This window comes from Monodelphis domestica, chromosome 7 (assembly GCF_027887165.1).
Source record: "Monodelphis domestica isolate mMonDom1 chromosome 7, mMonDom1.pri, whole genome shotgun sequence".
Taxonomy (NCBI): Eukaryota; Metazoa; Chordata; class Mammalia; order Didelphimorphia; family Didelphidae; genus Monodelphis; species Monodelphis domestica.
In genome coordinates this window covers 17,818,540-17,834,136 of record NC_077233.1, presented here as the reverse complement: position 1 = coordinate 17,834,136, position 15,597 = coordinate 17,818,540, and the positions used below count along the sequence as shown (strand labels likewise).

The 15,597-nt window shown below is 40.1% G+C and overlaps 1 protein-coding gene across 2 annotated transcripts in view; it reads left to right on the top strand.

The window, feature by feature from the left end:
- Window positions 1–15,597, top strand: part of DNAH12 (dynein axonemal heavy chain 12) — a 182,034-nt gene that overhangs the window by 125,604 nt on the left and 40,833 nt on the right. For both annotated transcript variants that reach the window (XM_056804277.1, XM_056804276.1), the window contains exons 51-54: window positions 5,796–5,885; window positions 9,010–9,150; window positions 9,974–10,215; window positions 15,058–15,205. In XM_056804277.1, the coding sequence (XP_056660255.1) occupies window positions 5,796–5,885; window positions 9,010–9,150; window positions 9,974–10,215; window positions 15,058–15,205 (621 nt within the window). The remainder of the gene's footprint in view (window positions 1–5,795; window positions 5,886–9,009; window positions 9,151–9,973; window positions 10,216–15,057; window positions 15,206–15,597) is intronic.

Below are 15,597 nucleotides of genomic sequence, written 5' to 3'. Positions count from 1 at the left end.
ATGAAGGACCCAGATGGAGTAGCCTCTCAAAAGAGGGCCTTCTCCAGAGTCCATCTCTTCGAGCCTCTGCATCATCTGAGGAAGGATCAGAGGACTAAAGCTCTAGAACTCGAAGGGACCTTAAAGGCCATCCATTCAAACCCCCTCATTAGATGGCTGAGGGAAATGAGGCCAGAGGAAGAATTGGTTGGCCCAAGGTGTAAATCTTGAAATTTCTCAGACTTGTGAATGTTAAAAATTTCCACATTGAGGAATCCTCCATTGGAACAAATTCCCTACTGGAAACATTCCCCATTTTGATGTGAGAACTCGCCAGGATCAGAAATGGGAGGACCTCTACTCCACCCATACTTAAGACTGCTTTAGGGGAGAAAACTCCTTGCTAAACAATGAAAGTACTTGGACCCATGCTTATAATAAGGCAAGGAGTTCTTTGAGCCATGCCTGTTTTTTAGAATTGATACAATGAGATGCTAGGTACCTAAAAGGGTTGGGCAAGTTTTCTCTTAATGAGATTAGTCGACACAGCAGCATTTTCTCTGGTTCAGACTTACTGAGGAGATTAGTCGACTTAGCAGGAATTCAGATGGGCAGTCCTTTGGAAAATGTCTACAGTGATTGGTAGATGTAAGGACTTAGGGGAGGTGACATAGGAGAAAAACCCCTATATAAGAAAAAGCAGAATCTCTTGAAAAAAATCCTTTTGGAGGATCTCTGATGAGGATTGCTTGGGAAGAATCTCTTGAGAGAGGCTCTGGAGAAGGGAAGCTCTTGGAGGACAATCTCTAAGGAGGTCTCGCTGGAGCTCCTCTGAGGGGACTCTGTCCCTCTGGAGGCTCTGGAGAGAGGCCCTTTGGAACAGTCTCTGGCTGGAAGGCTCTTTAAGGAGGACTCTGGCTGGAACTCTCTCTGGTGAAGTCAGCTGAGATGGAGCTGGCCTGGTGTCACTAGAATCCTTGCTTAGATAGACTTTGTGGTGAGTGTTAAAAGACTGACTGATTGATCTCTCTCTCTTAAGACTCAGGTCTAGGCCATGTTGGCTTAAGGCCCTTCATACTTATTTCCTTTTTCTCTCTTTCTCTCTTTTCTTTAATTCCACATTTGTATTAATTAAAATCTCTATAAAACCCAGTTGACTTGGTATTTGAATAATTGGGAATATTTCCCTGGCAACCACCTTATATTTGATTTAAAAACCAAGACACTGTAGTGAAACATATTTTCTGTGGTCAAATTTACTCACCCTCTCTTATATCTATCACAATTTATATCTTCCACCATTTTAACTCACTACAGTTTACAACATCACTCTTTTAACTGTTACAGTTTAAGGCCTTCAACCATTTTAAATCTAACAAAGGTCACATAGGTATTGGATTTGAACCCAGGTCCTTTGATTTCATATTCAGGACTCTTTGCAGCAAACTCAAGCTTCTCCCAATTGCAGGCCCATTGTTCTGTGCACTGAGCCACCTTGCCTGTATGGTTTTCCTAATATTGAACCATCCTTGCATTCCTGGTATGAATCCTAATGACTTCCTGGAGACTTTTTGCTAATATCCTATTTAAGATTTTTGCATCTATATTCATTAAGGAGATTAGTCTACAGTTTTCTTTCTCTGTTTTTGACCTGCCTGGCTTTGGGATCAGTACCATATTTATGTCATAAAATGAATTTGGTAGCACTCCTTCTTTGCTTATTCTGTCCAATATTTGTATAATATTGGGATTAGTTGTTCTTTGAATGTTTGATAGAATTCATTTTTGAATCCATCTGGACCTGGGGATTTTTTCTTAGGAAGTTCTTTGATGGCTTGTTCAATTTCTTTTTCTGATATGGGGTTATTTAGGTAATCTATTTCTTCCTCTGTTAGTCTAGGCAATTTATATTTTTGTAAGTATTCATCCATATTATCTAGATTGCCATATTTGTTGCCATATTATTGGGCATAATAGTTTTAAAATTTCCTCTTCATTAGAGGTGAGGTCTCCCTTTTCATCTTGGATACTGTCAATTTGGTTATCTTCTTTCCTTTTTCTAATTATACTTAACCTGTACTTTGTCTATTTTATTTATTTTTTCAAAGTACCAGCTTCTAGTATTATTTATTAAATCAATAGTTCTTTGACTTGCAATTTTATTAATTTCTCCTTTGATTTTTAGGATCTCTAATTTAGTCTTCATCTGAGGATTTTCAATTTGTTTGCTTTCTAGTTTTTTAATTTGCATGCCCAATTCATTGACCTTAGCCCTCCCTAATTTGTTAATATATGAACTCAAGGATATACATTTCCCCCTGAATACTGCTTTGGCTGCATCCCATAGGTTCTGAAAGGATGTCTCATCATTGTTATTTTCTTCAATGAAGTTATTAATTGTTTCTATGATTTGTTCTTTAACCAGTTTTGGAGAATCATATTGTTTAATTTCCAATTAATTTTTGATTTAACCCCCCATGTGCCCTTATTAATTATTATTTTCATTGCATTGTGATCTGAGAAGGTTGCATTTATTATTTCTGCTCTTTTGCACTCATTTGCAATGTTTTTATGCCCTAATACATGGTCAATTTTTGTGAATGTACCATGTACTGCTGAAAAGAAGGTGTATTCCTTTTTGTTCCTGTTTATTTTTCTCCACATGTCTACTAATTCTAATTTTTCTAAAATTTCATTCACTTCTCTTACCTCTTTCTTATTTATTTTTTGGTTTGATTTATGTAGTTCAGATAGAGGAAGGTTCAGGTCTCCCACTAGTATAGTTTTTCTATCTTTTTCATCCTTGAGCTCCCCTAGTTTCTCCTTTAGAAATCTGGATGCTCTGCCATTTGGTGCATACATGTTGAGTACAGATATTTCCTCATTGTCTATACTGACTTTTATCAGGATGTAATTACCTTCCCTCTCTCTTTTAACTAGATTTATTTTTACTTTGGCTTTGTCAGATATCATGATTGCGACTCCTGCCTTCTTTTTATCAGTTGATGCCCAATAGATTTGGCTCCATCCTCTTACTTTCACCCTAGGGTATCTACCTTCATCATATGTGTTTCTTGTAGACAGCATATGATAGAGTTTTCGATTCTAATCCACTCTGCTATTCGCTTGCATTTTATGGGTGAGTTCATTCCATTCACATTCAGAGTTATGATTACTAGCTGTGTATTTCCCAGCATTTTGATTTCTACTCCTGATCCTGCCTTTTCTTCTTTCATTATTTCCTTCTATACCAATATTTATTCTTAGTCAATCCCCCTAGTTCCCACCCTTATTTTACTTCCCTTTCTACCCCCCTCCCTTCTTATTCACCCCCACCTTATTTGCCTTGCAGTCTTTCTAAAACTACCCCCCACCCTCTACCTCCCTTGTATTGCTTCCCTCCCCACCAGTCCGTTTGTTACCCTTCTACTCCCCTATAAGGTGCAAATCTATTCTCTGCCCCAATGGATTGGATTGTTCTTCCCTCTTTGGATCAATTTCAATGCACATAAGAGTTGAGTATTTCCTATCTCCAACCTCTTTATCCTTCCAGTGTATTGATGTTCTCCCCCCTCCCACCACGAGCTTCTTTGTGACATATACATTTACCCCCATTTGTTTCTTTTCCCATTTCTTTTAGTATTAACCTCTTTTTAAGCTCTAGTTGTATATATATATATATTTATACATGTATATGTATTTATGCATGCATATATCTATATACCTATTTATGTCTTGTCATTTCATCCCATACAGTTTGTTACTGTTCCCTCTAAGTGTAATTCTTCTAGCTGCCAAGATGATAGCAACAGTTTTTAAGAGTTAACAATGACCTCTTTTCTTATAGGGATACATATCATTTTAACTTATTGAGTCTCTTAAAAAAGTGGCTTTTTGTTTTGTTTTGTTTTGTTTTTTCTCTTTTTTCCCTCTTTTTAAATTACCTTTTGATGATTCTCTTGAATTCTGTGCTTGGACATCAAATTTTCTGTTCAGGTGTGGTCTTTTCTTTAAAAATTCTTGGAATTCTTCTATTTTGTTGAATTACCATACTTTCCCCTGTAAGAATATATTCAGTTTTGCTGGGTAGTTGACTCTTGGTTGTAGACCTAGTCCCCTTGCTTTCTGGAATATCATATTTCATTCCTTTCAGTCCTTCAATGTGCATGCAGCCAGATCCCGCGTTATCTTCACTGTGGTTCTGTGGTATCTAAATGACTTTTTCTTGGCAGCTTGTAATATCTTTTCTTTGGTCTGATAGTTCTTGAATTTGGCTATAATATTCCTGGGTGTTGTCAGTTGGGGATTAAGTACAGGAGTTGATCTGTGGATTCTTTCAATCTCCACTTTTCCCTCTTGTTCTGGGATATTGGGGCAGTTTTCTTGAATAATTTCCTGTAGTATTATGTCCATGCTTTTTCTTTTGTCATGGTCTTCTGGTAGACCAATGATTCTTAAATTGTCTCTCCTTGAACGATTTTCTAAATCCTCTGTTTTGTGAATGAGATGCTTCATATTTTCCTCAATTTTTTCATTCTTTTGGTTTTGTTTTATAGTGTCCTGCTGCCTTGTGAGGTCACTTAATTCCAGTTGTTATATTCTGGTTCTTAAAGACTGGATTTCATCTCTGGCTTTTTGGCAATCCTTTTCCTTCTCGTCTGATTTTCTTTGGAGGTCATCTTTCATTCTCTTTTCCTCATCTCTTGTCTCCTTTGCCTCATCTTTCATCTTCTTTGCCTCATCTTTCATCTCCTTTGCCTCATTTTCAAGCTGGTTGATTTTGGCTTTCAAAGACACTATTTTCTGTTTCCAGATGAATTATCTTAATTTTTAAATTCCTTTCCCAATTGTCTTCAGTCTCTCTTAATTGTATTTTGAATTGCATTTTGAGTTCTTCCAAAGCCTGTTTCCAATTCACTGGGATTTCTCTTTTATTACTTGCCTCCTCCTGTGTATTGTTTGTTCTTGGTTCGTTGCCTGTGCAGAAGCTGTCAATTGTAATTTCTTTCTTCTTTTTCTGTTGTTTGCTCACATTTACCCCTTCTTTGCTCTCTCTATTTGTCTGTGCTCTTGCTCTTCTCATTTTTTTGGTTTGGGGGCTTTCTGTCAATCTTCACTCTTGGAGCTTTGTCAGATCTCTCAGTGCAATCTCTTTTGAATTGAGTTCAGCAGGAGGGTTGCCCGGCTCTGTCTTGTTGTTAGGTTTGATTTTCAGTCCCCTAGGAGCATTTAGTTTGTGATTGGTAAGGAAGAGTTTTCAGAGGACTGAACTATTGCTGCTCCTAAGCTGTGATCTGGACTCCCTCAGCTTGGATTTATACGTTGTCAGCAGCAAACATCTTTACGTTATTCAGTGTTGAGTTCCTTCTCTCATTAAGTTATTTATTCCTTTGGTAAGCATTTATTAAGCACCTTCTACATGCCAGACATGGTGATAGGCACTGGGCATACCAATACAAAAATACAGCTGTCCACACGCTCAGGAAGGTAACCTTGATTCCACGTGAGCAGATCCAAAATATATGCAAAGTAAACATGAAGTCATTCGAAGGGTATCCCTGATGAAGGGGCTCCTAGAAAGGCTTGGGTGGGTGCTCACACTGCAGGTGGCAGGCAGTATCCCTGGTGTGGCGGGCGTCTGGGTTGGGAGAGCATAGAGAATACTTCCTTACATGGCGGTTCCCTAGAAAGGATGTGTAGAGAGGGCCCAGGTCCTTTCTGTGTGGGTCCAGTGCATGAGGCCTTACAGAAGACTCGGCAGGGGGATGATGTTGTCTGGGCATTGAATGATGCATGTTTATCTATTTTGCTGGCAGATATTGGATTATTGGGGCCCCAGCAAAAAAGTCCTGGGAGACATGAGTTTCTTAAGAGATCTGAGAGAATATGACAAGGACAACATTCCTGTAAGTACCCTGGAGTGTTTTTTGTTTCCATATTGTGCAGTTTCCTAATGATGTATGAAGTAGTGGAGATGAATGCAGATTACAAGAGGAGAACACTTTTCTTTTCTTTTTAGACCCTTAGAATCAGGACTAAGGATTGCTTCCAAGATGAAGAGTGATAAGGGCTGGGCAATTGGGATAAAGTCACTTGCCCAGGGTCACACAGTTGGAAAGTGTCTGAGGTCAGATTTGAACCCAAGACCTCCAATCTGCAGGCTTAGTGCTCTATGCTCTGAGCCACCCATCTGTCCCAGAGAGTACTTTTCTTGGTATGACTTTGTATAATAAAATGAACTCATGATGTTGGTACTGACCTCTCCTTTTATACTGTTTGAACCTCTTCATCAATATTGCTGTTGTGTGCTTTGGCCTGAAGGAGAGTAGAAAACATGGTAGAAAACACCCTGGCTATAGTGCCCTAAGATCATATCCCAGAGGCCATTAAATCCAGCCCCCTCATTTTATAGATGAGAAAACAGAGGCCCAGGAGGCTAAGTGATGAGTCCTAATCAGAGGTGGGAGTAGAGCAGGAACCTTGGATTCACATCCGGGCTTAGATATTTGTGGTCTGTGTGACCTTGGATGAATCACTTACTCTCTTCTTCTCAGTTTCTTCATCTATAAAATGGATATAAAAATACTTATAAGTCAAGTCAAATCAACGAGCATGTATTAAGTGCCTACTCTGGGCCAGGTACTTTACTGGGTACCAGGGACACAAAGAATGACACGAGGGTAGACTTTGCCCTCAAGAAACTCCTAGTCTAACAGGAGAGACAGCTCTGTACACAAAAGAGGATAAATTAGAGGTAATCTCATAAGGAAGGCACAAGAAATGGGAGGTATCAGGAGGAAAGACCCCTGGGAAAAGGTAGGATATGAGCTGACTCTTGAAGGAAGCCATCCCAGCCAGGAGATGGAGAGAATGAGGGAGCATTCTATGTATAAGAGCCCCAGAGCAGAGCTGGGAGATGGAGCTTTGTGTGTTTGGAGCAGCAGGGTGGCCAGCATCCCTGGATTCCAGAGTACATATTGGGAGTCAAATGTAAGGAGGGGGATAGGTAGGAAAGGGCCAGTCCATGAAGGGCTTTAAAAGCCAAAAAAGGAATTTTATGATTGATCCTAGAGGCAATAGGGAGCCCCTAGAGTTTACAGAATAGGAGGAGGATGAGGTCAGATCTGTGCTTCAGGAAAATCACTTTGATGATTGTGTGGAGGATGGACTGGAGTGGGAAGAAGCCTGAGGACTGAGGACCCACCAGCAGACTGTTGGTACCATCTAAGAGGGAGGTGATGAGGGACTCAACCAGAGTCAGGGAAGTGTCAGAGGAAAAATTGTGAGGACGAGACATTGCAGACCTTGGAGGGCTACAGAAATGGGAGTGATGAAGAAGATGATGATGATGTCCCCTGGAATAGATCCTTCAGCAGGATGGTCTGGCTCAGTAAAGCTGCTGAACTTGGATGCCAACATGTAATCTTGGCGTTTTTGTTCTAATTTTTAATCATTTGGTTCCCCTAAATCACATACTTTTTGGTCTCCATGTTACTTTCCAGTTGGGGAGCTTTGCTGTTCATTTTCTCTTGTATGGAAGACATCTCCTGCCAATAGATCTAGAATAGACTTAAGGCTTGTGTTTGGATCACTGATTAGATTTGGGTTTGGGTTGGGTCAGCATTAAATTGGAAATTGTCTCTTAACATGTTGATGGGTGACTTTCAAAGCCAAGATGGGCCTTATAGGTTTAGAATTGGAAGGGAAGAATTAGAGGTAATCTATTCCAACCCTCTCTCACTTTGTGGATGAAGAAACTGAGGCGATTTCCTCTAGGTCACTGCCAGGGGAGATATGAATCCAGAGAAAGAATCTTCTAAGTAAAACTGACTTTACTGGCAGAGCTGTAAATCAGTCAGGTCCTCTGGATACGCCCATCACCCTCTGAGACCCAGAGCCCATCAGTTGACCAGTATTTATGCTTCATGCAAGTCAGATTACACAAACTCTTTCCAGAAAGGGAGGTCAGTCAGCTGCATCTTGCTTCTTTTGAAAGGGGGGCAGCCACAGTTTTGTCTTCTAGAAGGTCTCTTTCAAGAAGTTCAGGCTCTTTGTTTACCTTCTCATAGGGGCAGGTGATGTAGCTACCTATTCTATATATCAGGAAAATAAAGGTGGCCATGGTTATGCTATAGTTTCATAGCCAAGTGAGATCACAGCTTCAGGGAAGTCTGGATATATGTCAGGATGCTAAAGACATGCACAAACTCTACTTGGCAAAATATTTTGCAAGGCCCCCTGGGAATTTCCCGTAATATTTGACTCACAATATAATTATTGATTACTGATTTGCATACACAGTTAATCAATTAGTAATTAGGGTTATTTCATACTATTAATCCTGTTGTGATTACAATTTATCATTATGATACCGACTGTCTAATAGCATTACATCCAAAGGATATAAAGTTTTTAAAAGGCATAAAACAATGAATATAAACTGATTAGAACTACTTAATTTGGTTATCCTTTACAGTTGTCCTCAGGCTTCTTAGTCTTAATTGCCCTGTAATTCATTAATTCCAGGACAACCAAAATGACAGCATGCCACACCTTATTTAGCTGTTCTCCATTTAGTTTCCTTCAAGTTTCTTTAAAGTTACAAATACAAACGGCTATGAAAATCTTTGAGCAAGTGGATATTTCTATACAATGTAATTTTTTGGCTCCAGGCATAGGATGATTATATATATTTTTAAACTCTCCCCTTCCATCTTAGAATCAATACTGTGTATTGGTTCTGAGGCAGAAGAGTGGTAAGGGCTAGGCAGTGGGGGTCAAGTGACTTGCCCAGGGTCATACAGCTAAGAGGTGTCTAAGGCCAAATTTGGATCCGAGACCTCCCATCTCCAGGCCTGTGTTCTATCCACTGAGTCACCCAGCTTCCCCCAAGCATAGGATTATTTTTGGAATTTTTATTGTAAACTGACTGTTTTGTTCTTTAGGAAGGTTGTACAATTTCATACAATTTTTTTTTATTTCCAAATTTTTGTATTCAATAACTTTGAAAGCTGACTGCTTGTCCTGTAGGTGTCTGTCATGCAGAAGATTCGGAATGAATACCTAACAAACCCTGAGTTTGACCCCCCTAAGGTGGCCAAGGCGTCTTCTGCCGCTGAGGGTCTGTGCAAATGGATTATGGCTATGGAGGTCTACGACAGAGTGGCAAAGGTAATGGGCGTGGTCATGGAGGTGCTCTTGGGAATAGTCTACTTAGTAAAAGATTCCCAGAAGTTAAAGTCAGTAGATACCTCTATGTGTATGAATGTGTACATACTACACACATGCATATGTATGTACGTGTCTGTAGACATACATATATGTATACATGTTTGGCCAGACTCATTATTTCCTAGGTGAACTCCCAACATGGAAACACCTTCCACCAATACAGATGGGCAATTTGTCTATAATTTTATTCTGTAATGCAGTGACATAAGAGAAGTATCACAATGATTGGCATTTTGTTTCAGGGAATAAGAAATTTGGAATTGTTGTCCTTCCTTCCTTCCTTCCTTCCTTCCTTCCTTCCTTCCTTCCTTCCTTCCTTCCTTCCTTCCTTCCTTCCTTCCTTCCTTCCTTCCTTCCTGTATCCCTTCCTGTATCCCTTCCTTCCTGTATCCCTTCCTTCCTTCCTTCCTTCCTTCCTTCCTGTATCCCTTCCTTCTTTTCATTCTTTCTTTACTGTTCTTTGTCACCCCAATTTAAAAGAAAGCAAGAAAAGCAAACTTTTCAACAAATATGCAACATTAAAACATTTCCATGATGTGTTGTTCTCCTTGCCCCATTTTCTAAAGTTTTCCCTTAAGATCCTTTTTTGCTGCCCTGAAGTATCACATTAAAAATGTTTTTCCTTGTTAGTGGTATGAAACAATTCTGTGTCACTGATTTGCCCAAAGGGCCAAGTTATGCACCATGTAAAGATTTTGTGAGCCTCTTGAGTGTTGCATATGTCACGAATGACTAGAATTTTCAGTTAATTCTTTCCATCTAGGTTGTTGCCCCCAAGAAAGCCCGTTTAGCTGAAGCTCAGAAGTCTTTGGCAGAGACAATGGAGCTTCTGAATCAGAAGAGAGCAGAACTCAAGGCAGTGGAAGATCGCCTGGCCAAATTGCAACAGACCTTTCGTGAGAAAACCGAGGAAAAAGCCCGGCTAGAGGATCAGGTGGAGCTCTGTGCAAAGAAATTGGAGAGAGCGTCCAAACTGATTGGTGGACTGGGTGGAGAAAAAACAAGGTCTGGGACAAAAATGCCAAGAATTCCAACCTTTTCACTAGATTTAAGGACTTGGGTGATGGGGCTGGGGGACCTGGGCCCCTGTGGGTTGGAGTGTTGTGCTGATGGGGCCAACCAAGGTTTGGATCTGGTCCTCACATAGGCTCATTATCTCCCTGTTGCTCCATTGCTACCATCTACACGACAGGCTCTAGCCCCATCTCATTTATGGCATTACAAATACATAATAACTGACATTTACCAAAGTCCTTAACATTTCATTAGAGCTTTATGTATATTACCTTGATGGATCCATCACAAAACTCTGTAAGGTAAGTTCCATTATTATTCTCATTTTAGAAATAAAACTGAGGCTGAGAAAGGTTAAGTAACTTCCTTTGTCACACAACTCATAAGTGTTTTGAGGGGCAGCTGAGTGGGGCAATGAATAAAGTTTCCGGATTGGAGCCAGGGAGACCTGAGTTCATTCAAAAAAATGTCTCAGACACTCACTAGCTGACCCTGGATAATTCATTTAAGTTCTGACTGCCTCAGTTTCCTCAACTGTAAAACAGAGATAAGAACAGCACCTACCCTTCCAGGGTTGTTATGAGAATTCAATAAGATAATATATGTAAGCTCCATATAAATGTTAGCTCATTATTATTATTATTATTATTATTATTATTATTATTATTATTATTATTAATGAGTCAAACTCACTTTATCCTCTGCCACACCCAGCTGTCTTTGTTCTCAAGAGAATCAGTATGAGATTGTGCCAGGACTCTCTTGATTTCATTCTTATGACTGTAATACTAATTCAAAATACAGGTTATCTTTTTGATTGTCAGTCAATTGCAGAATCCTCCTGAAGAAGTATTACTGGTGATGGGAGAATTACTTTTCTAGAAGAGCAGACTAGATAACTACTGTTTACCTGACTGAGGGAGAGATTGATTTTCAAATTATTTTTGTGTGTTGAAATTATTTTAGTGAAATGATTTATTAAAAGTTTGCTGCAAGCAAACTTATTCAGCAGTTATTTACAAACAACTTCAAAACACACACACAAAGACTACAGATTTATTGGAAACCCTTACCTTTTGTCTTAGAGTCAGTACTGTGTATTGGTTCGAAGGCAGAAGAATGTTAAGCACTAGCACTCGAGGTTAACAGGCTTGGAAGTGTCTGAGGTCATATTTGAACCCTGGACCTTCCATCTCTAGGCCTGGCTCTCAAACCACTGAGACACCTAGCTGTCCCAAAACTACAATATTAATACAACTTTTCAGGCACTCTTTAAGTTCCAGTGAATGAATATCGTCTATGGCCTCCACATAATATAGAAGCTCCAGGCTCTTCCTTCACTAATGGAAGGAGGGAGCAAGTCTTACAGAGGGATGTTTTGGGTCAAAGAGGCTTCAAGATGATTGGACATTCTAGACCCAGGAGGCTCTAGGTGCCAGATAAGTTCTAGAATAAGTCAGTGAGGTTTTGAAGTCCCAAAGCCAGAAATTAAAAAAAAAACAGTTGTGTGAGCATATTTCCTCATTCTCCTTCTCTTAAAATCCCTTGACATCATCTCCCCCTGCCACTCCATCCCTCTTCCTTTACTGTATTCTCTGATGAAGAGGCTGTCTTTTTACTCAAGGCTAACCAAGTCCCGTATGGGTGTCCTTGATCCTATTCCTTCTTCTCTTAAAGATTACCAACATGATCATGCCCCCTCTTAGAACCTTCGATCTTTCCTGATCTGATTCTTTTTTTTTTTTGCTGTCTACAGGCATACTCAAATGTCTCCCATCCTCAAAAAACCTCCTTCACTACATCCTACCCTTCCCTCTAGCTAAGGTTTGTGCTTTCTCTATCCTTTCTCTGCCAAACTCCTTGAAAAGATTGCCTCTGTCTGCCCTTTCTATTTCTTTTTTTTTCTTGCTCTCTTCTAAACCCTCCACAGTCTGGCTTTTGACTTCCTTATTCACTTGAACTGACCTTCCAAAGTCCTCAGTCAGTCAACAGAGCATTTATTGAGTGTTTTGTGTGTGCCAGGCATTGAGCTAAGTGATGGGGGTACAAAGAGAGGCAAAAAAACAAATCCTACACTTCTTGCCCCCTAGGAACTCATTTGCTATTAGGGGAGACAATACACAAACAGGGATAAGTAGAGCCAGATCAAACTAGTTTACAAGATGTGTTCATTTTTAATTTTTCAGTGTGAGCATTTCCACTATGAATATTGGCAAATGCCACAAGTCAAGGCTTGATTTCCTTATTTATTTTGATTGTTTAGTCTTAAGAATGTGATGGAGAAAATGTTAATAACACAGATTAAACTTAAAAGTGTTTCTTGCAAACTCCCCTTCCCCATCGATCTGGTGGTTAAATGAGCATACTCCTGAGTGGGATGTAATCTCAGAGGGAAGACATTTCTGTTAGTGGGAGTGTGGGTGAAAGGGAACAATTGGAAAAGTCCTTCATTGCAAAATCTGATGGCCTTTTCTCTGTTCTTACCTGACTTGATTTCTCTATGTCACTGAATGATGTAGATCCCTTTCTTTTCCATTCTTCTCCTCTTAAGATTTTCATGAAATTGCTCATTCTTGGTTCCATGAGACTTACTTCTTGGCCTCTTTTGCTGAATAATCATCCAGCACAAATCCCCTGTCTGAAGGTGTCCCCCAAGGCTTTGTTCTGAGTCTCTTCTCTCTTTCTTTATGACATTATCAGTATCCATGGGTTTAATGATCATCCCTCTGCTGAAGACTGGCAGATCTATACAGAGTTTCTCAGCTCCAGGCCCAAATTAGGAGCTGCCTCCTTGACTTTTGGAACTGGATATCCTTTGGGCATCCCAAACACAACACGTCCAAATTTGAGTTTGATATCTCTCCCTTCCCTACTCTGTAAACTCCAGTCCCATCCTTCCTTGAACTTCTAACCATTTCTATCGAGGACACAACCATCTTTCCAGTCTCTCCAACAACAACTATGTCTTCAAATCCATGTGACACATACCCATGGTGTCTTTTCTACTGTTGTACCATCTGTCACATCACTGGCAACCATCACCATAGTTCTGATTTTCACCTGAACTCTCCCAATAGACTTCTAACTGGTGTCTCTGCCTCCCTGCCCACTTCCCTCCCTTCTCCCATTTGTACTTCACTTTTACTCCAAACAGATTTTCCTAGAGTATAAATCCAGTCCTGTTTCTCCCCTACTAAGTGACTCCATTGGTTCTCTGGTAACTTCAGCATCAAATATAATCCTTGCTTTGGCACTTAAAGTCCTTCACGACCTGGCCCTGACCTATCTTTCCCGTCTTATTCCATGTTATTCCTCTAGCCAAACTGGCCTCCTCGATGTAGTCTGATGGAGCCCTTTGTCTCTTGTCCTCTACCTTAGCCAGGCCTGGCATGGACTCCTTTCCTGAGTACCATCTTCCAGAATCCCTTCCCACCTTTTCCATGACGTCTCTCCTTCACGCTATAGATGCCAATGCCTTTCTTCCCAAAATGCCAATGCCTTTCTTCCCAAATTGCCTTGTGTCGATTTTACAAATGCTTATAGATGTTTAGATTACCTTCTCTAGCTAGACTGGAAGCTCCAGAGATCAAGGACTTGCTCACTTTTGTCTTTGAATCCTCAGGGTGCTTAAGGAGGTGTTTAATAAATGCTGCTTAATTGATCAGTTGATACTTTAATGTACTGTGATTTATTTAACTAGTTGTGGGACATGTAGGTGGTTTCTAGTCTCTTTGTTTTGTACTTACAGATGCTATTGTTAAGAATGTCTTTTCAACAGTCATCATTTTTAAGACAAACTACTGACATTGGAATTTGGGTTTCCTGCACTACATTTATTTATTCAAAAGTCGTTTTCCTTACGTCACCATATAGAAGATTCTTGTACATAGCAGACACACGGATAATGTTTGTCCAATTTTTGTAAGGTCATAAGATTATAGATGTGCAGTAGAAAATACTACAGAGGTCAGGTAGTCCAACTCCATGGTTTTACAGAGGATGAAATTGAGGCCCACTACGGTTAAGTGCCCTGTCCAGAGTCACGCCAATGCAAAGTGTCAGAGCCTGGATTTGAATGACTGCACCAAACACTCTTCCCATGATGCTCTCAGACTTCCTTAGGTGTTTGACAGGAAGGCATAAAAAAACCCGAATTTTGGATTTATTTTAGCATTGTGTGTTGGAGGGGGATGTTCAGATATTTGAGGAATCAGGGGAGTCCGACTATGAAAAATGTTTTTTTGGTATAATTTTTTTGAAGGATTACGAAAGCTTGGAGTAAATACATCGTGTTCTAATAATCAAATGGGGAGGACAGCTAGATGGTGCAGTGTATAGAGGAATGGGCCTGGGATCAGGAAGACCTAAATTCAAATCTAGCTTTTCACACTTATTAGCTGTATGACCCTGCACAAGTCACTTAACCCTGTTTGCTTCAGTTTCCTTTTCTGCAAAATGAGCTAGAGAAGGAAATGGCAAACCACGGCATCTTTGCCAGAAAAACCCCAAATGGGGTCCCAAAGGGTCAGACTTAACCAAACAACAACAATCAAATGTAGAATTATCCTCTTTGTGTCTTAATTTTTAGGCTAGAAGATATTTTGGGGCTCCATCCCACCACTGATTTAAAAGATAAAGAGGAGACCCAGAGAGTCAAAGTGTTGTGCTCAAAATGACCAGACTTTTAAGGAACAGAGATAAGACTAGAATCTATGTCTCCTTATGGCCCCTCCATCCAGTGGTCTTTTCATGGCGCCATTAAACCTTTGCTCAGGCTCTGCTTGGCTGATGGTTCCTGTTTTTGGTCTTTATCTTGTCTCTGCTTACCCACAGATGGTCTCAAGCAGCTGATGACCTCCAAGGCACCTATGACAACTTGACAGGAGACGTTTTGGTATCAGCAGGCGTCATAGCCTACCTGGGAGCTTTCACTGTGGGCTTCCGACAGGAATGTACGGAGGACTGGAGCAAGTTGTGTAAGGTAATGGATGGATCCTTCACAGATTGTGTTTCAAAAGACTCGGATGCTCCTGCCATCGCTGAGCATGTTATGCTTCCTTTTTTTAAAATTTAAAGTTTTACACAGGCTCTCTACATCACAGAGTCTTCTCCTGATGCTAAACCTTCCCAAGGAACAAAATAAGAAAAGTTCAGCCGCTGACTAACAAAATGACCTGAGTTGTCAATTCCTTCACCATCCCAGTCCTTGATCTTTCCCTTCTCATTTCATCCACTGTTCTCTGGCCTCGAGACTGTTCAGGGCATTTATTCCAAGTTTAATTGCTTTTTAGGGTTTTCATTTCTATTTTTGTAGTCATTGCACACATTGATCTTCTACTTTTGCTTTTTTTTACTGCATACATTGATACAAAT